The 24,357-nt window shown below is 46.2% G+C and overlaps 1 protein-coding gene across 1 annotated transcript in view; it reads left to right on the top strand.

The window, feature by feature from the left end:
* mtus2b (microtubule associated tumor suppressor candidate 2b) overlaps window positions 1-24,357 on the top strand; it is a 127,131-nt gene that overhangs the window by 13,091 nt on the left and 89,683 nt on the right. The window contains exons 6-7 of the mRNA XM_065024959.1: window positions 2,308-2,505; window positions 8,508-8,717. Coding sequence (XP_064881031.1) covers window positions 2,308-2,505; window positions 8,508-8,717 — 408 coding nt within the window. The remainder of the gene's footprint in view (window positions 1-2,307; window positions 2,506-8,507; window positions 8,718-24,357) is intronic.

The raw sequence follows: 24,357 nt of genomic DNA, 5'->3' as shown, positions 1-24,357 counted from the left end.
CAGAGACAGAGGAGGAAAATGTAGAGAGGAGGGTGAAAGGATGCCAGGTCCGCAGGATTAATTTTCTCCATTTCCGCTCGGCTGCCCGGAGTCCTGTTCTGTGAGCTCTGCAATGAGTCTGGCGAGACACGGAGCGGGAGGGGAGGACCGAGCCGGCCTGGAGGATAGGGGACATAGAGAGTCAAAGGATGCAGAAAGGGAGGAGAGGAGGGTTGAGGAGGCAGAATCAGGAGATAGGTTGGAGAAGGTTTGTGTCCAGAGGGAAGAGATGATAGGATGGAAGAGGAGAGAGTCGGGGAGAGAGAGCGAAGGTTGGGACGGCGCGATACCATCCGAGTAGGGGCAGGGGAAGTGTTGGATGAGAGCGAGAGGGAAAAGGATACAAGGTAGTGGTCGGAGACTTGGAGGGGAGTTGCAATGAGGTTAGTGGAAGAACAGCATCTAGTAAAGATGAGGTCGAGCGTATTGCCTGCCTTGTGAGTAGGGGGAAGGTGAGAGGGTGAGGTCAAAGAGGAGAGGAGTGGAAAGAAGGAGGCAGAGAGGAATGAGTCAAAGGTAGACGTGGGGAGGTTAAAGTCGCCCAAGAACTGTGAGAGGTGAGCCGTCCTCAGGAAAGGAGCTTATCAAGGCATCAAGCTCATTGATGAACTCTCCGAGGGAACCTGGAGGGCGATAAATGATAAGGATGTTAAGCTTGAAAGGGCTGGTAACTGTGACTTACTGCTTGAGGAATAAGTTAAAGACATTTTACAGAATTTGGCAACCTTTTATTGACTATATGGAGAATCTCCCCCCACATCTCATTGATTGAATCTATATATAATCCTCACATAATGTTTCACACGTAATGTAGAATATGTAGCCTACGGCAGGTGATCCAATGTCTCGTTATTATTATTATTATTTTATTTTAAATTTTTTATTATTGTATGTTTGTTTATATAATTATAATTATAATTTATTTTTGTTACGTTCATCTGATACTGTCACTTGGTCCTATCGTTGTCTAATATCTTTTCACTTTTGTTTTGAATGTTCTTAATTGGAAAATGCAAAAAAACAACAAACAAAAAAATATATATAATATCTTATGTTTCACCGATTCGTGGCTGAATGGATCATATACAGTTGGCTGGGTTTTCCGTGCATCGGCGGGACAGAACAGCTACGTCTGGTAAGACGAGGGGTGGGTGGCTGTGTCTATTTGTCAATAACAGTTGGCTGGGTTTTCCGTGCATCGGCGGGACAGAACAGCTAAGACGAGGGGTGGGTGGCTGTGTCTATTTGTCAATAACAGTTGGCTGGGTTTTCCGTGCATCGGCGAGACGAGGGGTGGGTGGCTGTGTCTATTTGTCAATAACAGTTGGCTGGGTTTTCCGTGCATCGGCGGGACAGAACAGCTACGTCTGGTAAGACGAGGGGTGGGTGGCTGTGTCTATTTGTCAATAACAGCTGGTGCGCAATGTCTAATATTAAGGAAGTCTCAAGGTATTGCTCGCCTGAGGTAGTGTGCCTCATGATAAGCTGTAAACTACACTATCTACCAAGAGAGTTTTCATCTATATTTTTTGAAGACGTTTATTTACCACTACAAACCGATACTCGCTCTAAGACCGCACTCAACGAGCTGTATAAGGTCATAAGCAAACAAGAAAATGCTCATCCACAAGCAGCGCCCCTGGTGGCCTGTGACTTAATTGCAGGCAAACATAAATCTGTTTTACCTCACTTCTACCAGCATGTCACATGTGCAACCAGAGGAAAAAAACTCTAGACCACCTTTACTCCACATACAGAGATGCATACAAAGCTCTCCCTCGTCCTCCATTTGGAAAATCTGACCATAATTCTATCCTCTTGATTCCTGCTTACAAGCAAAAAACTAAAGCAGGAAGTACCAGTGACTCGCTAAATACGGAAGTGTGGATAATGCGGATGCTACGCTACAGGACTGTTTTGCTTGCACAGACTGGAATATGTTCCGGCATTCATCAAATGGCATTGAGGAGTATACCACCTCAGTCACTGGCTTCATCAATAAGTGCATCGATGACATCATTCCCACAGTGACCGTACATACATATCCCAACCAGAAGCCATGGATTACAGGCAACATCCGCACCGATCTAAAGGTTAGAGCTGCTGGTTTCTAGGAATGGGACACTGATCTGGACACTTATAAGAAATCCCGCTATGCCCTCCGACAAACCATCAAACAGGCAAAGCATCAATACAGGACTAAGATTGAATCCTACTACACCGGCTCTGACGCTTGTCGAATGTGACAATGCTTGCAAACTATTACAGACTACAAAGGTAAACCCAGCAGCGCACTGCCAAGTGACGCGATCCTACAAGCCTTTTATGCCCGCTTCGAGGCAAGCAACACTGAAGCATGCAGGAGAGCACCAGCTGTCCCGGACAACTGTGTGATCACGCTATCCGTAGCCGATGTGAGCATGACCTTTAAACAGGTCAACATTCACAAGGCTGCGGGGAAGGACGGTTTACCAGGACTTGTACTCAGAGCATGCGTGGACCAACTGGCAAGTGTCTTCACTGACATTTTCAACCTCTCCCTGACCAAGTCTGTAATACCTACATGTTTCAATCAGACCACCACAGTCCCTGTGCTCAAGGAAGCGAAGGTAACCTGCCTAAATCATTACCGCCCTGTGGCACTCACGTCGGTAGCCATGAAGTGTTTTGAAAGGTTGGTCATGGTTCACATCAACACCATCATCCCGGAAACCAGAGACCAACTTCAATTTGCATACCGCCCCAACAGATCCACAGATGATGCAATCTCAATCGCACTCCACACTGCCCTTTCCCACCTGGACAAAAGGAACAACGATGTGAGAATGCTGTTCATTGACTAGAGCTCAGTTGTTGAACACCATAGTGCCCACAAAGCTCATCACTAAGCTACTTTCCTGGTTTGGGGGATTTATCTAAACTTCTGAAGGGGAAGCTCCAGATAGCCCAGAAGAAGCTGATCAGGGTAGTATTGAAGGTGAGTCCACATACTCACATAGGCAGGAGCTGCTTTCAGGAACTAAACTGGCTGCCTGTTGAGGCTAGGGTGTCCCAGATTAGACTAGGTTTGGTGTACAGGAGTATTTATGGTCCTGCACCCAGATATCTAAGTGATTACTTTCCTCATGTTAGGGATGCACACACAATCACAGCACCAGATCAGGTGTTGCTGAGGTGTGCTTATACAGGTTCAGGAGTAATGCTGGGAAAGGTACTTTCTTGTATACTGGAGCCTCAGAATGGAATGAGTTGCCTCTGTCTATAAAAACAACGTCCTCTCTGGGCAGCTTTAAACATATGTTTGATGTCCCCTGTTCTCATATGAATAACCCCTAAGATGTAACTGCAATGATGAGATTGATGTTCTTCTTCTCTGTTTTTGAGGAGATAAATGTTCTTCTTCTCTGTTTTTGAGGAGATAAATGTTCTTCTTCTCTGTTTTTGAGGAGATAAATGTTCTTCTTCTCTGTTTTTGAGGAGATAAATGTTCTTCTTCTCTGTTTTTGATGAGAGAGATGTTCTTCTTCTCTGTTTTTGAGGAGATAAATGTTCTTCTTCTCTGTTTTTGATGAGAGAGATGTTCTTCTTCTCTGTTTTTGAGGAGATAGATGTTCTTCTTCTCTGTTTTTGATGAGAGAGATGTTCTTCTTCTCTGTTTTTGAGGAGATAAATGTTCTTCTTCTCTGTTTTTGATGAGAGAGATGTTCTTCTTCTCTGTTTTTGATGAGATAGATGTTCTTCTTCTCTGTTTTTGATGAGAGAGATGTTCTTCTTCTCTGTTTTTGAGGAGATAAATGTTCTTCTTCTCTGTTTTTGAGGAGATAGATGTTCTTCTTCTCTGTTTTTGATGAGATAAATGTTCTTCTTCTATGTTTTTGTTTTATTATTTCACTGCCATACTGTGTTCCATCTTGTCCAGCCATCTTGTCTCAAGAGGACCACAATGGAAATAAGTCCCAGACTTTATTGTGTGTTATCCTCCATGATTTTATTCATGTGCATGTATGGCTTTTAAGTTTTATGTGTGCTTTTTTATTTATTTTTAAATGGGCGAATTAATAAACTAAACTGAACTAAGGACCCTGGGACTAAACACCTCCCTCTGCAACTGGATCCTGGACTTCCTGAAGGGTTGCCCCCAGTTGGTAATGGCAACAATACATCTGCCACGCTGATCCTCAAGACGGGGGCCCCTTAGGGGTGCATGCTTAGTCTCCTCCTGTACTCCCTGTTCACTCACGACTGCGTGGCTAAGCACGACTCTAACACCATCATTAGTGGTAGGCCTGATCACCGACAACGATGAGAGTCGGTGCTCAGTGTGGTACCAGGACAGCAACCTCTCCCTCAACGTGAGCAAGACAAAGGAGCTGATCGTGGACTACAAGACAAGAAGGGTCGAACACGCCCCCATTCAATTTGACAGGGCTGTAGTGGAATGGGTCGAGAGTTTCAAGTTCCTTGGTGTCCATAACACCAACAAACTATCATGGTCCAAACACACCAAGACGGTGCTTAAAAGGGCACAACACCTTTTCCCCCTCAGGAAACTGAAAAGATTTGGCATGGGTCCCCAGATCCTCAAAAAGTTCTACAGCTGCACCATTGAGAGCATCCTGAGCGTTTGCATCACCGCCTGGTATGGCAACTGCTCGGAATCTGACCGTAAGGTGCTACAGGGGGTTGGGTGTACAGCCCAATACATCAGTGGGGCCAAGCTTCCTGCCACCCAGGACCTACATAATAGGCGGTGTCAGAGGAAGGTAAAAAAAAGTTGTCGAGGACTCCAGTCACCCTAGTCATAGACTGTTCTCTCTGCTACCGCACGGCAAGCGGTACCGGAGCACCAAGTCTAGGTCCAAAAGGCTCCTTAACAGCTTCTACCCCCAAGCTAGACTTCTGAACAATGTATCAAATGGCCACCCGGACTATTTACATTGATTTGATTTGATCACGCTGTTTAATCAGCGTCTGGATATGCCTCACCTGTCAGGTGGATGGATTATCTTGACAACAGATAAATACTCACTAACAGGGTATGTAAACACATTTGTGCTTTTTGTGCGTTTTCTGGGATAATTTCAACTCATGAAACATGGGACACTTTACATGTTGCGTTTATATATATATATATATATATATATATATATATTATTATATAAAGTATTTTTTGTTCAGTATAGATACATGGGCTCCGATACGACACTGTAACGATTCTGTGCATTTGGGTTTGATTAGAGGAGTGAATCGGGGTGTGTGTGTGTGTGTGTGTGTGTGTATTACTACCTTTGTGGGTACCGGAAGTCCCCGCTAGGATAGTAAAACAAGGAAAATTCTCCCTCGTTAGAGACATTTCCCAGGTTCCCTACAAAAACAAAACCTATTTTAGGTTTTAGGGGGTTAGAATTAGGGTGAGGAGTTAGGGTTCGGGACAATAGGGTTTTGAATGGAAAAACATTTTAGGTCCCTACCTTGATCGTAATACCAAACATGAAAACATTAATGTAAACTGGGCATCTACCACCCCACTATCAGTAAGGCAATGTTTCTCTGGTGTAGAGCTGTATGAGGAAGGGTCGTACTCTACGGATGTTGTAGAGCATGAACCTGCAGGAGCGCCACTTCCTGTATGAGGAAGGGTCGTACTCTACAGATGTTGTAGAGCATGAACCTGACAAGCGCCACTTCCTGTATGAGGAAGAGTCGTACTCTACGGATGTTGTAGAGCATGAACCTGCAGGAGCGCCACTTCCTGTATGAGGAAGGGTCGTACTCTACGGATGTTGTAGAGCATGAACCTGCAGGAGCGCCACTTCCTGTATGAGGAAGGGTCGTACTCTACAGATGTTGTAGCGCATGAACCTGCAGGAGCGCCACTTCCTGTATGAGGAAGGGTCGTACTCTACGGATGTTGTAGAGCATGAACCTGCAGGAGCGAGTCACTGCTTTGTTGTTTGCAGAGAACGACAGGGTGTTGACCAGGGTCACGTCAAGGTTCTTTGCATTCTGGGAGGGCAACACTGGAGTTGTTAACCGTGATGGAGATGTCTTGGGGCGGGCAGGTCTTCGCCTGGTGGACAGTAGCTTTGTTTTTTCGAGGTTGAGCTTGAGGCTGCAATGAACACGAGCTGGTTTCAAGCGCAGGGCTCATCAGGTGTTTATTTGTAAAGGACCACAAGAGGAGGCAGGTAGCTGGGTCCAGGTCCAGGGGCAGGCAGAAGGTCATACACAGGAGGAGGCAGGTAGCTGGGTCCAGGTCCAGGGGCAGGCAGAAGGTCATACACAGGAGGAGGCAGGTAGCTGGGTCCAGGTTCAGGGGCAGGCAGAAGGTCATACACAGGAGGAGGCAGGTAGCTGGGTCAAGGGGCAGGCAGAAGGTCATACACAGGAGGAGGCAGTTAGCTGGGTCCAGGTCCAGGGGCAGGCAGAAGGTCATACACAGGAGGAGGCAGGTAGCTGGGTCAAGGGGCAGGCAGAAGGTCATACACAGGAGGAGGCAGGTAGCTGGGTCCAGGTCCAGGGGCAGGCAGAAGGTCATACACAGGAGGAGGCAGGTAGCTGGGTCCAGGTCCAGGGGCAGGCAGAAGGTCATACACAGGAGGAGGCAGGTAGCTGGGTCCATTCCAGGGGCAGGCAGAAGGTCATACACAGGAGGAGGCAGGTAGCTGGGTCCAGGGGCAGGCAGAAGGTCATATACAGGAGGAGGTAGGTAGCTGGGTCCAGGGGCAGGCAGAAGGTCATACACAGGAGGAGGTAGGTAGCTGGGTCCAGGGGCAGGCAGAAGGTCATACACAGGAGGAGGCAGGTATCTGGGTCCAGGGGCAGGCAGAAGGTCATTCACAGGGGGTCCAAAATGCAACAGTACAGGCAGGGAATATGTTGATAACAGGACATCCGATAGGCTAAAGTACAGGCAGGGAATAGGCAAAAGGCGTCGTTAGTGAGGCAGTCAAAAACTATCATACACAGGAGGAGTAAATCACGGGACAAACAGAGCTCTGAATAGAAGTGTCCCAAAACAAACAATACCTCACAGTGATGGGGTGCAAAGAACTGAACTAAACAGTGTGTGATAATGACATACAGGTGTGTGAACAGGCGATCACGGGTGATTGGGATCTGGAGAGAGAGCTGCGTTCAGGGGATCTAGGTGTTTGAGGTTGTTAGTTGGAAGCAGATGCTACAGAGGTGAGATGTTTGGCACGCAGAGTGTTGTCACCTGGGTGTCAGAAGGGGGGGGGGGGGTGTACTTGAGTGTCATCTGTATAGCAATGATAGGAGAGGCCATGTGGGGATCTGACGGAGCCCAGTGTGTTTATATAGAAGAGGGCCTAGAACCGAGCCCTGGGGGACACCTGAGAGTACGTGGTGCAAACACAGATCGTCTCAATGTCACCTGGTAGGAGAGGCCTGCCAGGTAGGATGTAGGAGTGTGCAGAGCCTGAGACGCCCAACCCTAAGAGGATGGAGAGGAGGATCTGAAGGTTCACGGTGTCGAAGGTAGTGGATAGATCTAGGAGGATGAGAACAGAGGAGAGAGAGTCAGTTTTGAAAGAGCGGAGAGCCTCAGTTGAATACTCCGTCTTGAAGCCTGACTGGTTAGGGTCAAGAAGATTATTCTGAGAGAGATAACTAGAGCGTTGGTCAGAGACAGCACACTCAAAGGATTTGGAAATAAAAGAAAGAAGGGATACCAGTCTGTAGTTTTTAACGTCAGAGGGGTCGAGTGTTAGTTTCCTGAGGAGGGGAGCGACTCTGGCCATCTTGAATGCAGGATGCAGCCAGTGGTCAGAGATGAGTTGATGAGGGAAGATGCGTACAGCGCACAACTGAAATTGCCTGGGGTTGTTCGGCATGCAAAATGACTTGTCGATCAATGACTGGCGACATGCTTAGTTAGACACTGAAAGAGGGGACACATCAGTTGTCACAAAGGATGAGAGGTATTTTCGAGAGCTAGAAAGAAAAATAATTTGAGCAAAAAGATGATAGTGAACCAACTTCGTTTGAATCGATTTTTCTGTGTGCTGGATCGGTTTGGAGTCCCTTATATTCTAAAACGAATGAATCAGGTGAATTGATGTGAATCGGTGAATCGTTCCATCCTATAACAGATTCATCTGTGGTGATGATGATCATGGTCTCACGACAGCAGAGTAGAAGCTACGAATATCATCACAGGTCCCTAGTGGGGTCACACAGGGCTGCGTCCCAAATAAAACACTATTCCAGATTTGGGACGCAGTGAAGAGTTAGGTGAAGGGCCTGAGGGGGCCAGTCGATAGGATGAATGAATGGATAGGGGGAGTGATGTGTTATCACTCGTGGGATTAAATCACAAGTAACCCTCCACCTTGTCTTCTGTAATCCATTTGCCTCCATATCCCTGTTCAATCCTTTCAGATCTGCACATGATCATTTATATGTATATGACTTTGCCCCTCCACTAAACCCCCTTCCCCCTCCAGCAGACCAGAGGACGCCAGGTCCAGAGACCACTGTGGCCAGGACCCTGCTGCCTAAACCGGGTCAGTCTCGTCTGCGACCCCCAGGCTTCTCAGCCTTGCCACCTGCCCGTCTGGTCGCCTTCGGCTTTGTACGCAGCTCCAGTGTCTCCTCGGTTTCCAGCAACCAAACGACAGTGAGCAACCACAGCGACCCCTGCCGACCCTCCCAACGTGAGTCACACACACGCACAGGAACGGACACACCGGCAGAGACACACACACACACACACACACAAATACACACACACACACGTACACACACATACATACATACATACATACATACATACATACATACATACGCACGCACGCACGCACGCACAGGAACGGACTCACCGGCAGAGACACACACACACACACACACACACACAGAACCACATACATACACACACACATATACAGGCACATTGTAACGATGTGCGCTGAGGATCGGGAAGCAAGTTCAGGGAGTGAGTGTTTTAATAAAATAAATGGACCATAATACAAAACAAGAAACACGAACAGCACACAGACATGAAACAGAAACAATGACACCTGGGGAAGGAACCAAAGAGAGTGACCTATATAGGGAAGGAACCAAAGGGAGTGACATATATACGGAAGGAACCGAAGGGAGTGACATATATAGGGAAGGAACCAAAGCGAGTGACATATATAGGGAAGGAACCGAAGAGAGTGACATATGTAGGGAAGGAACCAAAGGGAACCAAAATTTCAGTCTCTCGATGTGCAAAACTGATAGAGACATACCCCAAGCGACATACAGCTGTAATCGCAGCAAAAGGTGGCGCTACAAAGTATTAACTTAAGGGGGCTGAATAATTTTGCACGCCCAATTTTTTCAGTTTTTGATTTGTTAAAAAAGTTTGAAATATCCAATAAATGTCGTTCCACTTCATGATTGTGTCCCACTTGTTGTTGATTCTTCACGAAAAAATACAGTTTTATATCTTTATGTTTGAAGCCTGAAATGTGGCAAAAGGTCGCAAAGTTCAAGGGGGCCGAATACTTTCGCAAGGCAATGTATATAGGGAAGGAACCAAAGGGAGTGACATATATAGGGAAGGAACCACAGGGAGTGACATATATAGGGAAGGAACCAAAGGGAGTGACATATATAGGGAAGGAACCAAAGGGAGTGACATATATAGGGAAGGAACCAAAGGGAGTGACATATAGGGAAGGAACCAAAGGGAGTGACATATATAGGGAAGGAACCAAAGGGAGTGACATATAGGGAAGGAACCAAAGGGAGTGACATATATAGGGAAGGAACCAAAGGGAGTGACATATATAGGGAAGGAACCAAAGGGAGTGACATATATAGGGAAGGAACCAAAGGGAGTGACATATATAGGGAAGGAACCAAAGGGAGTGACATATATAGGGAAGGAACCAAAGGGAGTGACATATATAGGGAAGGAACCAAAGGGAGTGACATATATAGGGAAGGAACCAAAGGGAGTGACATATATATAGGGAAGGAACCAAAGGGAGTGACATATATAGGGAAGGAACCAAAGGGAGTGACATATATAGGGAAGGAACCAAAGGGAGTGACATATATTTTTATTTTATTTATTTTATTTCACCTTTATTTAACCAGGTAGGCTAGTTGAGAACAAGTTCTCATTTGCAACTGCGACCTGGCCAAGATAAAGCATAGCAGTGTGAACAGACAACACAGAATTACACATGGAGTAAACAATTAACAAGTCAATAACACAGTAGAAAAAAATGGGCAGTCTATATACAATGTGTGCAAAAGGCATGAGGAGGTAGGCGAATAATAACATTTTGCAGATTAACACTGGAGTGATAAATGATCAGATGGTCATGTACAGGTAGAGATATTGGTGTGCAAAAGAGCAGAAAAGTAAATAAATAAATAAAAAATAAAAAACAGTATAAAAACAGTATGGGAATGAGGTAGGTGAAAATGGGTGGGCTATTTACCAATAGACTATGTACAGCTGCAGCGATCGGTTAGCTGCTCGGATAGCTGATGTTTGAAGTTGGTGAGGGAGATAAATGTCTCCAACTTCAGCGATTTTTGCAGTTCGTTCCAGTCACAGGCAGCAGAGTACTGGAACGAAAGGCGGCCAAATGAGGTGTTGGCTTTAGGGATGATCAGTGAGATACACCTGCTGGAGCGCGTGCTACGGATGGGTGTTGCCATCGTGACCAGTGAACTGAGATAAGGCGGAGCTTTACCTAGCATGGACTTGTAGATGACCTGGAGCCAGTGGGTCTGGCGACGAATATGTAGCGAGGGCCAGCCGACTAGAGCATACAAGTCGCAGTGGTGGGTGGTATAAGGTGCTTTGGTGACAAAACGGATGGCACTGTGATAGACTGCATCCAGTTTGCTGAGTAGAGTGTTGGAAGCCATTTTGTAGATGACATCGCCAAAGTCGAGGATCGGTAGGATAGTCAGCTTTACTAGGGTAAGCTTGGCGTGAGTGAAGGAGGCTTTGTTGCGGAATAGAAAGCCGACTCTTGATTTGATTTTCGATTGGAGATGTTTGATGTGAGTCTGGAAGGAGAGTTTGCAGTCTAGCCAGACACCTAGGTACTTATAGATGTCCACATATTCAAGGTCGGAACCATCCAGGGTGGTGATGCTAGTCGGGCATGCGGGTGCAGGCAGCGATCGGTTGAAAAGCATGCATTTGGTTTTACTCGCGTTTAAGAGCAGTTGGAGGCCACGGAAGGAGTGCTGTATGGCATTGAAGCTCGTTTGGAGGTTAGATAGCACAGTGTCCAATGACGGGCCGAAAGTATATAGAATGGTGTCGTCTGCGTAGAGGTGGATCAGGGAATCGCCCGCAGCAAGAGCAACATCATTGACATATACAGAGAAAAGAGTCGGCCCGAGAATTGAACCCTGTGGCACCCCCATAGAGACTGCCAGAGGACCGGACAGCATGCCCTCCGATTTGACACACTGAACTCTGTCTGCAAAGTAATTGGTGAACCAGGCAAGGCAGTCATCCGAGAAACCGAGGCTATTGAGTCTGCCGATAAGAATATGGTGATTGACAGAGTCGAAAGCCTTGGCGAGGTCGATGAAGACTGCTGCACAGTACTGTCTTTTATCGATGGCGGTTATGATATCGTTTAGTACCTTGAGCGTGGCTGAGGTGCACCCGTGACCGGCTCGGAAACCAGATTGCACAGCGGAGAAGGTACGGTGGGATTCGAGATGGTCAGTGACCTGTTTGTTGACTTGGCTTTCGAAGACCTTAGATAGGCAGGGCAGGATGGATATAGGTCTATAGCAGTTTGGGTCCAGGGTGCCTCCCCTTGAAGAGGGGGATGACTGCGGCAGCTTTCCAATCCTTGGGGATCTCAGACGATATGAAAGAGAGGTTGAACAGGCTGGTAATAGGGGTTGCGACAATGGCGGCAGATAGTTTCAGAAATAGAGGGTCCAGATTGTCAAGCCCAGCTGATTTGTACGGGTCTAGGTTTTGCAGCTCTTTCAGAACATCTGCTATCTGGATTTGGGTAAAGGAGAACCTGGAGAGGCTTGGGCGAGGAGCTGCGGGGGGCGGAGCTGTTGGCCGAGGTTGGAGTAGCCAGGCGGAAGGCATGGCCAGCCGTTGAGAAGTGCTTATTGAAGCTTTCGATAATCGTGGATTTATCGGTGGAGACCGTGTTACCTAGCCTCAGTGCAGTGGGCAGCTGGGAGGAGGTGCTCTTGTTCTCCATGGATTTCACAGTGTCCCAGAACTTTTTGGAGTTGGAGCTACAGGATGCAAACTTCTGCCTGAAGAAGCTGGCCTTAGCTTTCCTGACTGACTGCGTGTATTGGTTCCTGACTTCCCTGAACAGTTGCATATCACGGGGCTATTCGATGCTATTGCAGTCCGCCACAGGATGTTTTTGTGCTGGTCGAGGGCAGTCAGGTCTGGAGTGAACCAAGGGCTGTATCTGTTCTTGGTTCTGCATTTTTTGAACAGAGCATGCTTATCTAAAATGGTGAGGAAGTTACTTTTAAAGAATGACCAGGCATCCTCAACTGACAGGATGAGGTCAATGTCCTTCCAGGATACCCGGGCCAGGTCGATTAGAAAGGCCTGCTCACAGAAGTGTTTTAGGGAGCGTTTGACAGTGATGAGGGGTGGTCGTTTGACTGCGGCTCCGTGGCGGATACAGGCAATGAGGCAGTGATCGCTGAGATCCTGGTTGAAGACAGCGGAGGTGTATTTGGAGGGCCAGTTGGTCAGGATGACGTCTATGAGTGTGCCCTTGTTTACAGAGTTAGGGTTGTACCTGGTGGGTTCCTTGATGATTTGAGTGAGATTGAGGGCATCTAGCTTACATTGTAGGACTGCCGGGGTGTTAAGCATATCCCAGTTTAGGTCACCTAACAGAACAAACTCTGAAGCTAGATGGGGGGCGATCAATTCACAAATGGTGTCCAGGGCACAGCTGGGAGCTGAGGGTGGTCGGTAGCAGGCGGCAACAGTGAGAGACTTATTTCTGGAGAGAGTAATTTTCAAAATTAGTAGTTCGAACTGTTTGGGTATGGACCTGGAAAGTATGACATTACTTTCCAGGCTATCTCTGCAGTAGACTGCAACTCCGCCCCCTTTGGCAGTTCTATCTTGACGGAAGATGTTATAGTTGGGTATGGAAATCTCTGAATTTTTGGTGGCCTTCCTGAGCCAGGATTCAGACACGGCAAGGACATCAGGGTTAGCAGAGTGTGCTAAAGCAGTGAGTAAAACAAACTTAGGGAGGAGGCTTCTGATGTTGACATGCATAAAACCAAGGCTTTTTCGATCACAGAAGTCAACAAATGAGGGTACCTGGGGACATGCAGGGCCTGGGTTTACCTCCACATCACCCGCGGAACAGAGAAGGAGTAGTATGAGGGTGCGGCTAAAGGCTATCAAAACTGGTCGCCTAGAGCGTTGGGGGCAGAGGATAAGAGGAGCAGGTTTCTGGGCATGGTAGAATATATTCAGGGCATAATGCGCAGACAGGGGTATGGTGGGGTGCGGGTACAGCGGAGGTAGGCCCAGGCACTGGGTGATGATGAGAGATGTTGTATCTCTGGACATGCTGGTTGTAATGGGTGAGGTCACCGCATGTGTGGGAGGTGGGACAAAGGAGGTAACAGAGGTATGCAGAGTGGGTCTAGGGGCTCCATTGTGAACTAAAACAATGATAACTAACCTGAACAACAGTATACAAGGCATATTGACATCTGAGAGAGACATACAGCGAGGCATACAATAATCACAGGTGTTGAATTTTGGAAGCTAGCTAAAAACAGTAGGCGAGGCTAATCCGCTAGCACAACAAACAGCAGGTAAAATGGTGTTGACTAGGCAACGGGGCCGACAGGTAAGACAAACAAGCAGAAAGGAGTACCGTGATTAATGGATGGAAGGAACCAAAGGGAGTGACATATATAGGGAAGGAACCAAAGGGAGTGACATATATAGGGAAGGAACCAAAGGGAGTGACACATATAGGGAAGGAACCACAGGGAGGGACATATATAGGAAAGGTAATTAGGGAGGTGATGGATTCCAGGTGAGTGTCATAATGAGAGTAACGATGGTGACAGGTGTGCGCCATAACGAGCAGCCTGGTGACCTAGAGGCCGGAGAGGGAGCGGACGTGACACACACACAAATACAAACAAACAGTACGTAGGCATGCAGATACACACATAGACACACAATACACACACACACACACCACTCACAAGCAGTAACACCATGCTTACATTTGGAAAGTATTCAGACCCCTTCACTTCTTCCACATCAGGTTGTTAGGTTACAGCCTTATTCTAAAATGGATTAAATAGGTTTTTTCTCTCCTCAATCTACACACTATACCCATAGTAACAAAGAAAAAAATGGTTTTTAGAATTATTGGCAAGTGTATTACAAATAAAAAAATGTAAATATCACATTTACATAAGTATTCAGACCCTTAACTCAGTACTTTGTTGAAGCACCTTTGGCAGCGATTACATCATCGAGCCTTCTTGGGTATGATGGAACAAGCTTGGCAAACCTGTATTTGGGGAGTTTCTCCCATTCTTCTCTGCAGATCCTCTCAAGCTCTGTCAGGTTGGATGGGAAGCGTCGCTGCACAGCTATTTTCAGGTCTCTCCAGAGATGTTCGATCGGGTTCAAGTCCGAGCTCTGGCTGGGCCACTCAAGGACATTCAGAGATTTGTCCCGAAGCCACTTTTGCATTGTCTTGGTTGTGTGCTTAGGGTCGTTGTCCTGTTAGAAGGTGAACCTTCGCTCCAGTCTGAGGTCCTGAGCACTTTGGAGCAGGTTTTTATCAAGGATCTGTCTGTACTTTGCTCCGTTCATCTTTCCCTCGATCCTGACTAGTCTCCCAGTCCCTGCCACTGAAAAACATCCCCACAGCATGATGCTGCCACCACCATGATTCATCGTATGGATGGTGCCAGGTTTCCTCCAGACGTGACACATGGCATTCAGGCCGAAAAGTTCAATCTTGGTTTCAGACCAGAGAATCTTGTTTCTCATGGTCTGAGAGTCCTTTGGGTGCCTTTTGGCAAACTCCAAGTAGGCTGTCATGTGCCTTTTACTGGGCAGTGGCTTCCGTCTACCATAAAGGCCTGATTGGTGGAGTGCTGCAGAGATGGCTGTCCTTCTGGAAGGTTCTCCCATCTCCACAGAGGAACTCTGGAGCTCTGTCAGAGTGACCATCAGGTTCTTGGGCACCTCCCTGACCAAAGCCCTTCTTCCCCGATTGCTCAGTTTTGCCGGGCAGCCAGCTCTAGGAGGAGTCTTGGTGGTTCTAAACTTCTTGGGGACTTCTTGGGGACCTTCAATGCTGCAGACATTTTTTGGTACCCTTCCCAAAATCTGTGCCTCGACACAATCCTGTCTCGGAGCTCTACGGACAATTTGAGTCTCATAGCAAAGGCTCTGAATACTCATGTAAATAAGGTATTTCTGTTTAAATTTTTTTTTACATAAATGTTGTTTTTTTATTCTAAAAACCTGTTTGCGCTTTGTCATTATGGGGTATTGTGTGTAGATTGATGAGGGGGTAGGGGAATAAGGCTGTAACTTTACAAAATGTGGAACAAGGGAAGGGGTCTGAATACTTCCCGAATGCCCTGTAATATTGGTTTATAGTCATAAAATGTAACATTGAAACAAAGTAAAAGCCAATAACAAGTAAAACATATTCAATAAGACCTCCTGAGTGGTGCAGTGGTCTAAGGCATCACAGTGCTAGCTGTGCCACTAGAGATCCTGGTTTGAGTCCAGGCTCTGTAGCAGCCGGCCGCGACCGGGAGACCCATGGAGAGGGGCACACTTGGCTCAGTATCGTCTGGGTAAGGGGAGGGTTTGGCCGGCAGGGATGTTCTTGTCCCATCGATCACTAGCGACTCCTGTGTTTCCTCTGACACATTGGTGCGGCTGGCTTCCGAAGGGATTGTGTCAAGAAGCAGTGCGGCTTGGTTGGGTTGGGTTTCGGAGGACGCACGGCTCTCGACCTTCGCCTCTCCCGGGTCTGCATGGGAGCTGCAGCGATGGGACAAGACTAACTACCAAGTTGGGGAGAAAACGGGGTAAAAAAAAATCTAAAATTATTATGGAAATGACAAATAAAAACACATGACAAAAAATCATTTTAAAACGAAGAAAAAATTAATATAAATTAATAATGCAATAATCCTATGTATCAACCCTGTGCTTACTGCTTCTCCTCAGCTCACCCAGTAGAGGTTGACACAGGAGTGAAAATGAATTACTGTCCAGTTTTGTCAAATTTTTACAGGGACCAAACTTTTTTTGTTCCTTTCCCCGCTAGAAATCACTAACGTCATGTCCTGTGCTAATTTTAACGCGCAGAAATCAGAAATAATGTCCTCCCTTAAACTGCGCTGCATGTCTGTCCCTCGCTTTGCGTTCAGAATATCATCAGTGGAAACTAGTTGTAGCTAAATACGTTCATGGACAATTTAGAGGATTTTAGCTAACCTGCTACAAAAAAAGTCCCCTCAACTAGTCAACGACGTCAGACCTGCGCTGAGAGCAGTGCAGAGTGTCCACCAACGCGATAGTACGATCTGCGCGTGAGTAGCCATAGCAACTGTTCCGCTCCGCTGCTTCTCCATAGCAACTGCTCAGCTCGGCTGCTTCTCCATAGCAACTGCTCCGCTCGGCTGCTTCTCAGCGCTCACCAGACAGTTGCCTGTATACACAGCTGAAGATTTTGGCAATAAAGGCAACCCTTCTACTTACCCAATTACGGATGAACTCATGGTATGGACATGTGCTATTGTGTCCTTGTAAATTAGTGACTAGCTACAGTGAGCCAACGGAAGGGAGGAGGGGGGGGGGGTTAAATAGATTTTTATTATGTAAACTCTATTAGACCTACAGACAGTTGTAGTTTTTATGAAATGCTCCACACTACATAGTTATTTTGAGAGGACAGCAAATTTACACTGTTATACAAACTGTACACTCACTACTTTACATTGTAGCAAAGTGTCATTTCTTCAGTGTTGTCACATGAAAAGATAATACTCAAATATTTACAAAAATGTGAGGGGTGTACTCAATTTTGTGATATACTATATATATATATATATATATATATTCCTGTACTGCCCATTCCTGTGGACTGTCGATCCTGTCCAGAACTTAACTCTACAAATAGACTCCCAAGCCTGTATCTGTGACAGCGTGAAGAGGGACTGTAATGAGCCTGTTGATAAGCCTGTATCTGTGACAGCGTGAAGAAGGACTGTAAATGAGCCTGTTGATAAGCCTGGATCTGTGACAGCGTGAAGAGGGACTGTAATGAGCCTGTTGATAAGCCTGTATCTGTGACAGCGTGAAGAAGGACTGTAATGAGCCTGTTGATAAGCCTGGATCTGTGACAGCGTGAAGAGGGACTGTAATGAGCCTGTTGATAAGCCTGTATCTGTGACAGTGTGAAGAGGGACTGTAAGGAGCCTGTTGATAAGCCTGTATCTGTGACAGTGTGAAGAAGGACTGTAATGAGCCTGTTGATAAGCCTGTATCTGTGACAGTGTGAAGAGGGACTGTAAATGAGCCTGTTGATAAGCCTGTATCTGTGACAGTGTGAAGAGGGACTGTAAATGAGCCTGTTGATAAGCCTGTATCTGTGACAGTGTGAAGAAGGATAGAGACGTGAAGAGATGTTTGCCAGTCGTTAGAGGCCTCTTTAACCAAGACACACACGAATTACTCAAACTAACACCTCTCTGTTATTAAGTGTCAGGATGCAGTACTCTTCTCTCCAACTGTTACTTAGCAACGTTTTCATTTATTGTTTATTACATTTTTTTAAATTGAACCTTTATTTAACCAGGTAGGCCAGTTGAGAACACGTTCTCATTTACAACTGCGACCTGGACCAAGATAAAGCAAAGCAGTACGACACAAACAACAACACAGAGTTACACATGGAGTAAACAAACGTACAGTCAATAACACAATAGAAAAGTCAATATACAGTGTGTGTAAATGTAGTAAGATTAGGGAGGTAAGGTACATGTTATGTCATGTTGTGGAAGATGAACAAGACTCTTCACTTATCGTAACTCTACAGTAAGTATTAGCAGGCAGGGTGAACATACAGTCAGCCACCAATTGTGCAAGTTCTCCCACTTAAAAAGATGAGAGAGGCCTGTAATTTTCATCATAGGTACACTTCAACTATGACAGACAAAATGAGAAAAAAAAATCCAGAAAATAGTGTCTAGTAGTGTCGGAAGGTCGTCTGATAGGGAACAGACTAGTAGTGTCAGAAGGTCATCTGATAGGGAACAGACTAGTAGTGTCAGAAGGTCATCTGATAGGGAACAGACTAGTAGTGTCAGAAGGTCATCTGATAGGGAACAGACTAGTAGTGTCAGAAGGTCATCTGATAGAGAACAGACTAGTAGTGTCAGAAGGTCATCTGATAGAGAACAGACTAGTAGTGTCAGAAGGTCATCTGATAGAGAACAGACTAGTAGTGTCAGAAGGTCGTCTGATAGAGAACAGACTAGTAGTGTCAGAAGGTCATCTGATAGGGTACAGACTAGTAGTGTCAGAAGGTCATCTGATAGGGAACAGACTAGTAGTGTCAGAAGGTCGTCTGATAGAGAACAGACTAGTGGTGTCATCTGATAGAGAACAGACTAGTAGTGTCAGAAGGTCATCTGATAGGGAACAGACTAGTAGTGTTGGAAGGTGGGTGAGATTGTTGGCTTCTACTTGGCGAGTCAGGGGGAGTAATATTCCCTTGAAGGCTTTGACAAGGCTGTACATCTGATGTGCAAAAAGGCCCTTCCCTTGTAGTTTAGAACTCAGTTCGTTCATGAGGGTCATGATGTCCACGGTGAAGGCAAAGTCAGCCAACCATTTTTTATCTTGTAGTTGAGGGAAATCCACATATTTTCCTTTCATTCGCAAAAACTCAGTAATCTCAGACTTCAGGTCCCACACCCATTTAAGCACCTTCCCCAAACTCAGCCATCTCACGTTTGTGCGGTAGGGGAGATCTGCATGACCCGACTCTGTCTCTTCCAACAGTGAGACAAACTGCCTGTAGTTTAAAGATTTTCCTCTTATGAAGTTTACCACTTTAGTGACTGTATCCACAACAGGGCTCATTTTCAGATCACATTTACAGAGCACCTCCTGATCAATAATGCAATGCAGGAAAATAATTTTCTGATCTGGGTTTAGCTCAGCTACTTGATCTTGTATCCTTTTCAAGAGGTTAATGTTTTTTCCTGTCTAGTCTGGGCACCCATCAGTGGTCCCACTGGATAACTTTTCAAAACTTCAGTCCCAGCTTTGCCACATACTTATTAACCTCCTCCAATAATCTTCCCCTGTGGTTGTGCTCTTCATTGACTGCACTGAAGCTCCTCTGTCATTTCAAAGTCTGGGGTTATGACCTCGTGAGAATATCAACAATTGTGCCGTGTCAGGTGCATCACTGCTCTCAAACAGGGTCAATAGGTGAAATCGTACAAGACCTTGTCTTTATACTGTCGTTCCATATTCTCTGCGTTGTCCTCAACACGCCGTGTCACTGTTCGTCTTGACAGGGAAACATTTTCAAACACTTCTTTATTGTCGGGGGCAAAGTATTGCTGCAGAGTCAATTAAACGTTCTTTAATGAATTCGCCCTCAGCGAACGGCTTGCTGTGTTTAGCAGATTCGTGAGATAGTACATAGCTAGCTCTCGTAATTCCGTCGTTTGTTGAATGCAGTTTCGTGGGACAGTACATAGCTAGCTCTCGCAATTCCGTCGTTTGTTGAATGCAGTTTCGTGGGACAGTACATAGCTAGCTCTCGCAATTCCGTCGTTTGTTGAATGCAGTTTCGTGGGACAGTACATAGCTAGCTCTCGCAATTCCGTCGTTTGTTGAATGCAGTTTCGCGGGGACAGTACATAGCTAGCTCTCGCAATTCCGTCATTTGTTGAATGCAGTTTCGTGGGACAGTACATAGCTAGCTCTCGCAATTCCGTTGTTTGTTGAATGCAGTTTCGTGGGACAGTACATAGCTAGCTCTCGCAATTCCGTCGTTTGTTGAATGCAGTTTCGTGGGACAGTACATAGCTAGCTCTCGCAATTCCGTCGTTTGTTGAATGCAGTTTCGTGGGACAGTACATAGCTAGCTCTCGCAATTCCGTCGTTTGTTGAATGCAGTTTCGTGGGACAGTACATAGCTAGCTCTCGCAATTCCGTCGTTTGTTGAATGCAGTTTCGTGGGACAGTACATAGCTAGCTCTCGCAATTCCGTCGTTTGTTGAATGCAGTTTCGTGGGACAGTACATAGCTAGCTCTCGCAATTCCGTCATTTGTTGAATGCAGTTTCGTGGGACAGTACATAGCTAGCTCTCGCAATTCCGTCGTTTGTTGAATGCAGTTTCGTGGGACAGTACATAGCTAGCTCTCGCAATTCCGTCGTTTGTTGAATGCAGTTTCGTGGGACAGTACATAGCTAGCTCTCGCAATTCCGTCGTTTGTTGAATGCAGTTTCGTGGGACAGTACATAGCTAGCTCTCGCAATTCCGCACGTTTGTTGAATGCAGTTTCGTGGGACAGTACATAGCTAGCTCTCCCAATTCCGTCGTTTGTTGAATGCAGTTTGTGGGACAGTACATAGCTAGCTCGCAATTCCGTCGTTTGTTGAATGCAGTTTCGTGGGACAGTACATAGCTAGCTCTTGCAATTCCGTCGTTTGTTGAATGCAGTTTCGTGGGACAGTACATAGCTAGCTCTCAATTCCGTCGTTTGTTGAATGCAGTTTCGTGGGACAGTACATAGCTAGCTCTCGCAATTCCGTCGTTTGTTGAATGCAGTTTCATGGGACAGTACATAGCCAGCTCTCGCAATTCCGTCGTTTGTTGAATGCAGTTTCGTGGGACAGTACATAGCTAGCTCTCGCAATTCCGTCGTTTGTTGAATGCAGTTTCGTGGGACAGTACATAGCTAGCTCTCGCAATTCCGTCGTTTGTTGAATGCAGTTTCGTGGGACAGTACATAGCTAGCTCTCGCAATTCCGTCGTTTGTTGAATGCTGTTTTCTTGGGACAGTACATAGCTAGCTCTCGCAATTCCGTCGTTTGTTGAATGCAGTTTCGTGGGACAGTACATAGCTAGCTCTCGCAATTCCATTGTTTGTTGAATGCAGTTTTCTGAAAAGTCCTTGCTGCTTTTGCAACTGAGGAAGCAACAACTCCTTCGATGCACTTGCCCTCTGCTCAGAAGACTTATTCCTATGTTTCTCTGCATGCTTCGTCTGGAAGTGTCGGGACACGTTGTAGTCTTTCAAGACAGCGATGCTCTCTTTGCAACAAAGCACACAGCTTTCCCTGATACCTCAATGAAGACATATTTGGATGTCCACTCTCGCTGGAACACCCTACATTCATCGTCTACTTTCCTTTTATTTGACATCTTAGAAAAACTTCTTTTTTTTTGCGCAATTTCTAGCTAGCTACTATTTGTAACTGTGACGTGTGTGTCAGCCTGTCAGTCACTGTCTGTCCTCGTAACAGTTGTTATTCATACGGGCCTTCAAAATAAAGGTGGAGTTAAATCATTACACAAAGGCGAGTGTTCATTGGACTTTTAATTTGAATTAACAAATACGTTTTTCAAAACTTTACTATCGCAAATACTTAATGTGATCTGAGCATGATTCCGCGGGCCGTATTGAGTCAGGTCGCGGGCCGTATTGAGTCAGGTCGCGGGCCCTATTGAGTCAGGTCGCGGGCCCTATTGAGTCAGGTCGCGGGCCGTTTTTAGGGTCGCGGGCCGTTTTTAGTCAGGTCGCGGGCCGCATTGAGTCAGGTCGCGGGCCGTATTGAGTCAGGTCGCGGGCCGTATTGAGTCAGGTCGCGGGCCTCATACGGCACCCTGGGCCGGCCTTCACCCAGGCCTGGACTAGACACTATGTCCTGACTGGCTGCGTTTTGGCTGCTGTTGCACCATCTACTGTACCAGGAATAGTCTACTAGTCTTTGTCGTTTAACTAGTCTTTGTCGTTTAACTAGTCTTTGTCGTTGAACTAGTCTTTGTTGTTTAACTAGTCTTTGTTGTTTAACTAGTCTTTGTTGTTTAACTAGTCTTTTTGTTGAACTAGTCTTTGTCGTTTAACTAGTCTTTGTTGTTTAACTAGTCTTTGTCGTTTAACTAGTCTTTGTCGTTTAACTAGTCTTTGTTGTTTAACTAGTCTTTGTTGTTGATGGTGTTGGTCAACTGCGGTTGTGGCATGTTTTTCTCATTGTCAGGACTCCTGACCCTAGGCATGCTCTGATAGGCAGATATAGTAAGGGGTGTGTCCCAGCATTTGTTCCCTGACGGAGAGAGACAGACAGCTGGCAGGTCCTAAGAGCTAGGCCCCTGATCCTTTCACTTGTGCTGAACACTTCACCTGTCTCTCTGTGTTGTCTGGAGCCCGGCGGTACTACTGCTACCACAAGGCCAGACTGTGGCACCCTCCGTTCTTATTTACATCCACAGACACTGAGACTATGTGGGCCTGGCTGGCTGGCTGGCTGGCTGGCTGGCTGGCTGGCTGGGTGGCTGGCTGGGTGGGTGGCTGGGTGGGTGGCTGGCTGGATGGCTGGCTGGGTGGGTGGCTGAGTGGGTGGCTGGATGGGTGGCTGGGTGGGTGGCTGAGTGGCTGTGTGGGTGGGTATGTAGCTGGCTGGCTGGCTGGCTGGGTGGGTGGCTGGCTGGGTGGGTGGCTGAGTGGCTGGGTGGGTGGGTATGTAGCTGGCTGGCTGACTGGGTGGGTGGGTAGCTGGCTGGGTGGGTGGCTGAGTGGCTGTGTGGGTGGGTATGTAGCTGGCTGGCTGACTGGGTGGATGTGTAGGTGGGTGGCTGACTGGCTGGCTGGCTGGTTGGCTGGCTGGCTGGGTGGGTGGCTGGCTGAGTGGCTGTGTGGCTGTGTGGGTGGGTAGCTGGCTGACTGACTGGGTGGGTGGGTGTGTGTTTCACTCAGAAGCCATCCCCAGTAGCCTCCAGATAGATGTTGTAGACTGAAACAGAGAAAACAGCTGTCAACATACCATCCCTGGGTGGACATCATCCCACCCCAGTGTCTGTAGACACTTCTCCTTTCTGTCTCTTTCTCTCTCTCCTTTCTGTCTCTCTCTCTCTCTCTCTCTCTCTCTCTCTCTCTCTCTATTTATACATCTATTTGTAAATGAAACAGTAGCCTTGCTTGGTAGCTATGAGTCCAACAGACAGAGAGCCTGGGGGCAAGTTAGTACAGTACTTGGTGGTGAGATAAGATAATCTGCCTAAAATGTGTTTGGCTGAAGACTGACAGACAGACAGACTGACTGACTGACTGAGACAGTCTAGTAGCTTCTGCCATGATAGCCACCAACCTCATTACTTAGAGTGATAAATAATTATGCTAATACAAGATCCTACAAGATACTAAAGGAAACTACAAGATAATACATTATACTAAAGGAAACTACAAGATACTAAAGGAAGCTACAAGATAATACATTATACTAAAGGAAACTACAAGATACTAAAGGAAGCTACAAGATAATACATTATACTAAAGGAAACTACAAGATACTAAAGGAAGCTACAAGATAATACATTATACTAAAGGAAACTACAAGATACTAAAGGAAACTACAAGATAATACATTATACTAAAGGAAACTACAAGATACTAAAGGAAACTACAAGATAATACATTATACTAAAGGAAACTACAAGATACTAAAGGAAACTACAAGATAATACATTATACTAAAGGAAACTACAAGATACTAAAGGAAACTACAAGATAATACATTATACTTGAGCTACGAGTTCCTCTGGATCTTCCTCTGTAGTTCGTCTGAGGACTTACAGAACACTGTCGTGGTTTCTGCCCTCTCGTTGAGAGACTAACTATCAAGCAGGAACCTCCAATGTACACGCTACTTGGGTACTTTGGACCTTTTCTGACAGTGATCCTTCAGAGGGCGTCCACAAATGGGGAGGAGGAAGACCTGCGTACACGTGAGTGTTTCTTCACTTTGGTGGTTAGTTTTCCAGTTGGCGCTGTTGTCTTGTGGTGCTGAAACTTAAAGATGGTTTGTAGAAGAGATTCAACCATCAATTGAATTGATATTTTTGGTTTAACACTTTTCTTGAAGATGCATCTTAACGAAGTGTTATATGTGCTTATTACCATTCATAGTAACTACGTATGCAGTCATAGATTATTATGAACCAGTTCCATGTGTCTGTATGAAGGCTTCATGTTATTACCTGCAGTGTGTTTCAGTTACATACCGT

The sequence above is a fragment of the Oncorhynchus nerka genome, linkage group LG11 (assembly GCF_034236695.1).
Source record: "Oncorhynchus nerka isolate Pitt River linkage group LG11, Oner_Uvic_2.0, whole genome shotgun sequence".
Lineage (NCBI taxonomy): Eukaryota > Metazoa > Chordata > Actinopteri > Salmoniformes > Salmonidae > Oncorhynchus > Oncorhynchus nerka.
Note: the sequence above shows the minus strand (reverse complement) of the source record. Positions and strands in the feature narration are given on the sequence as shown.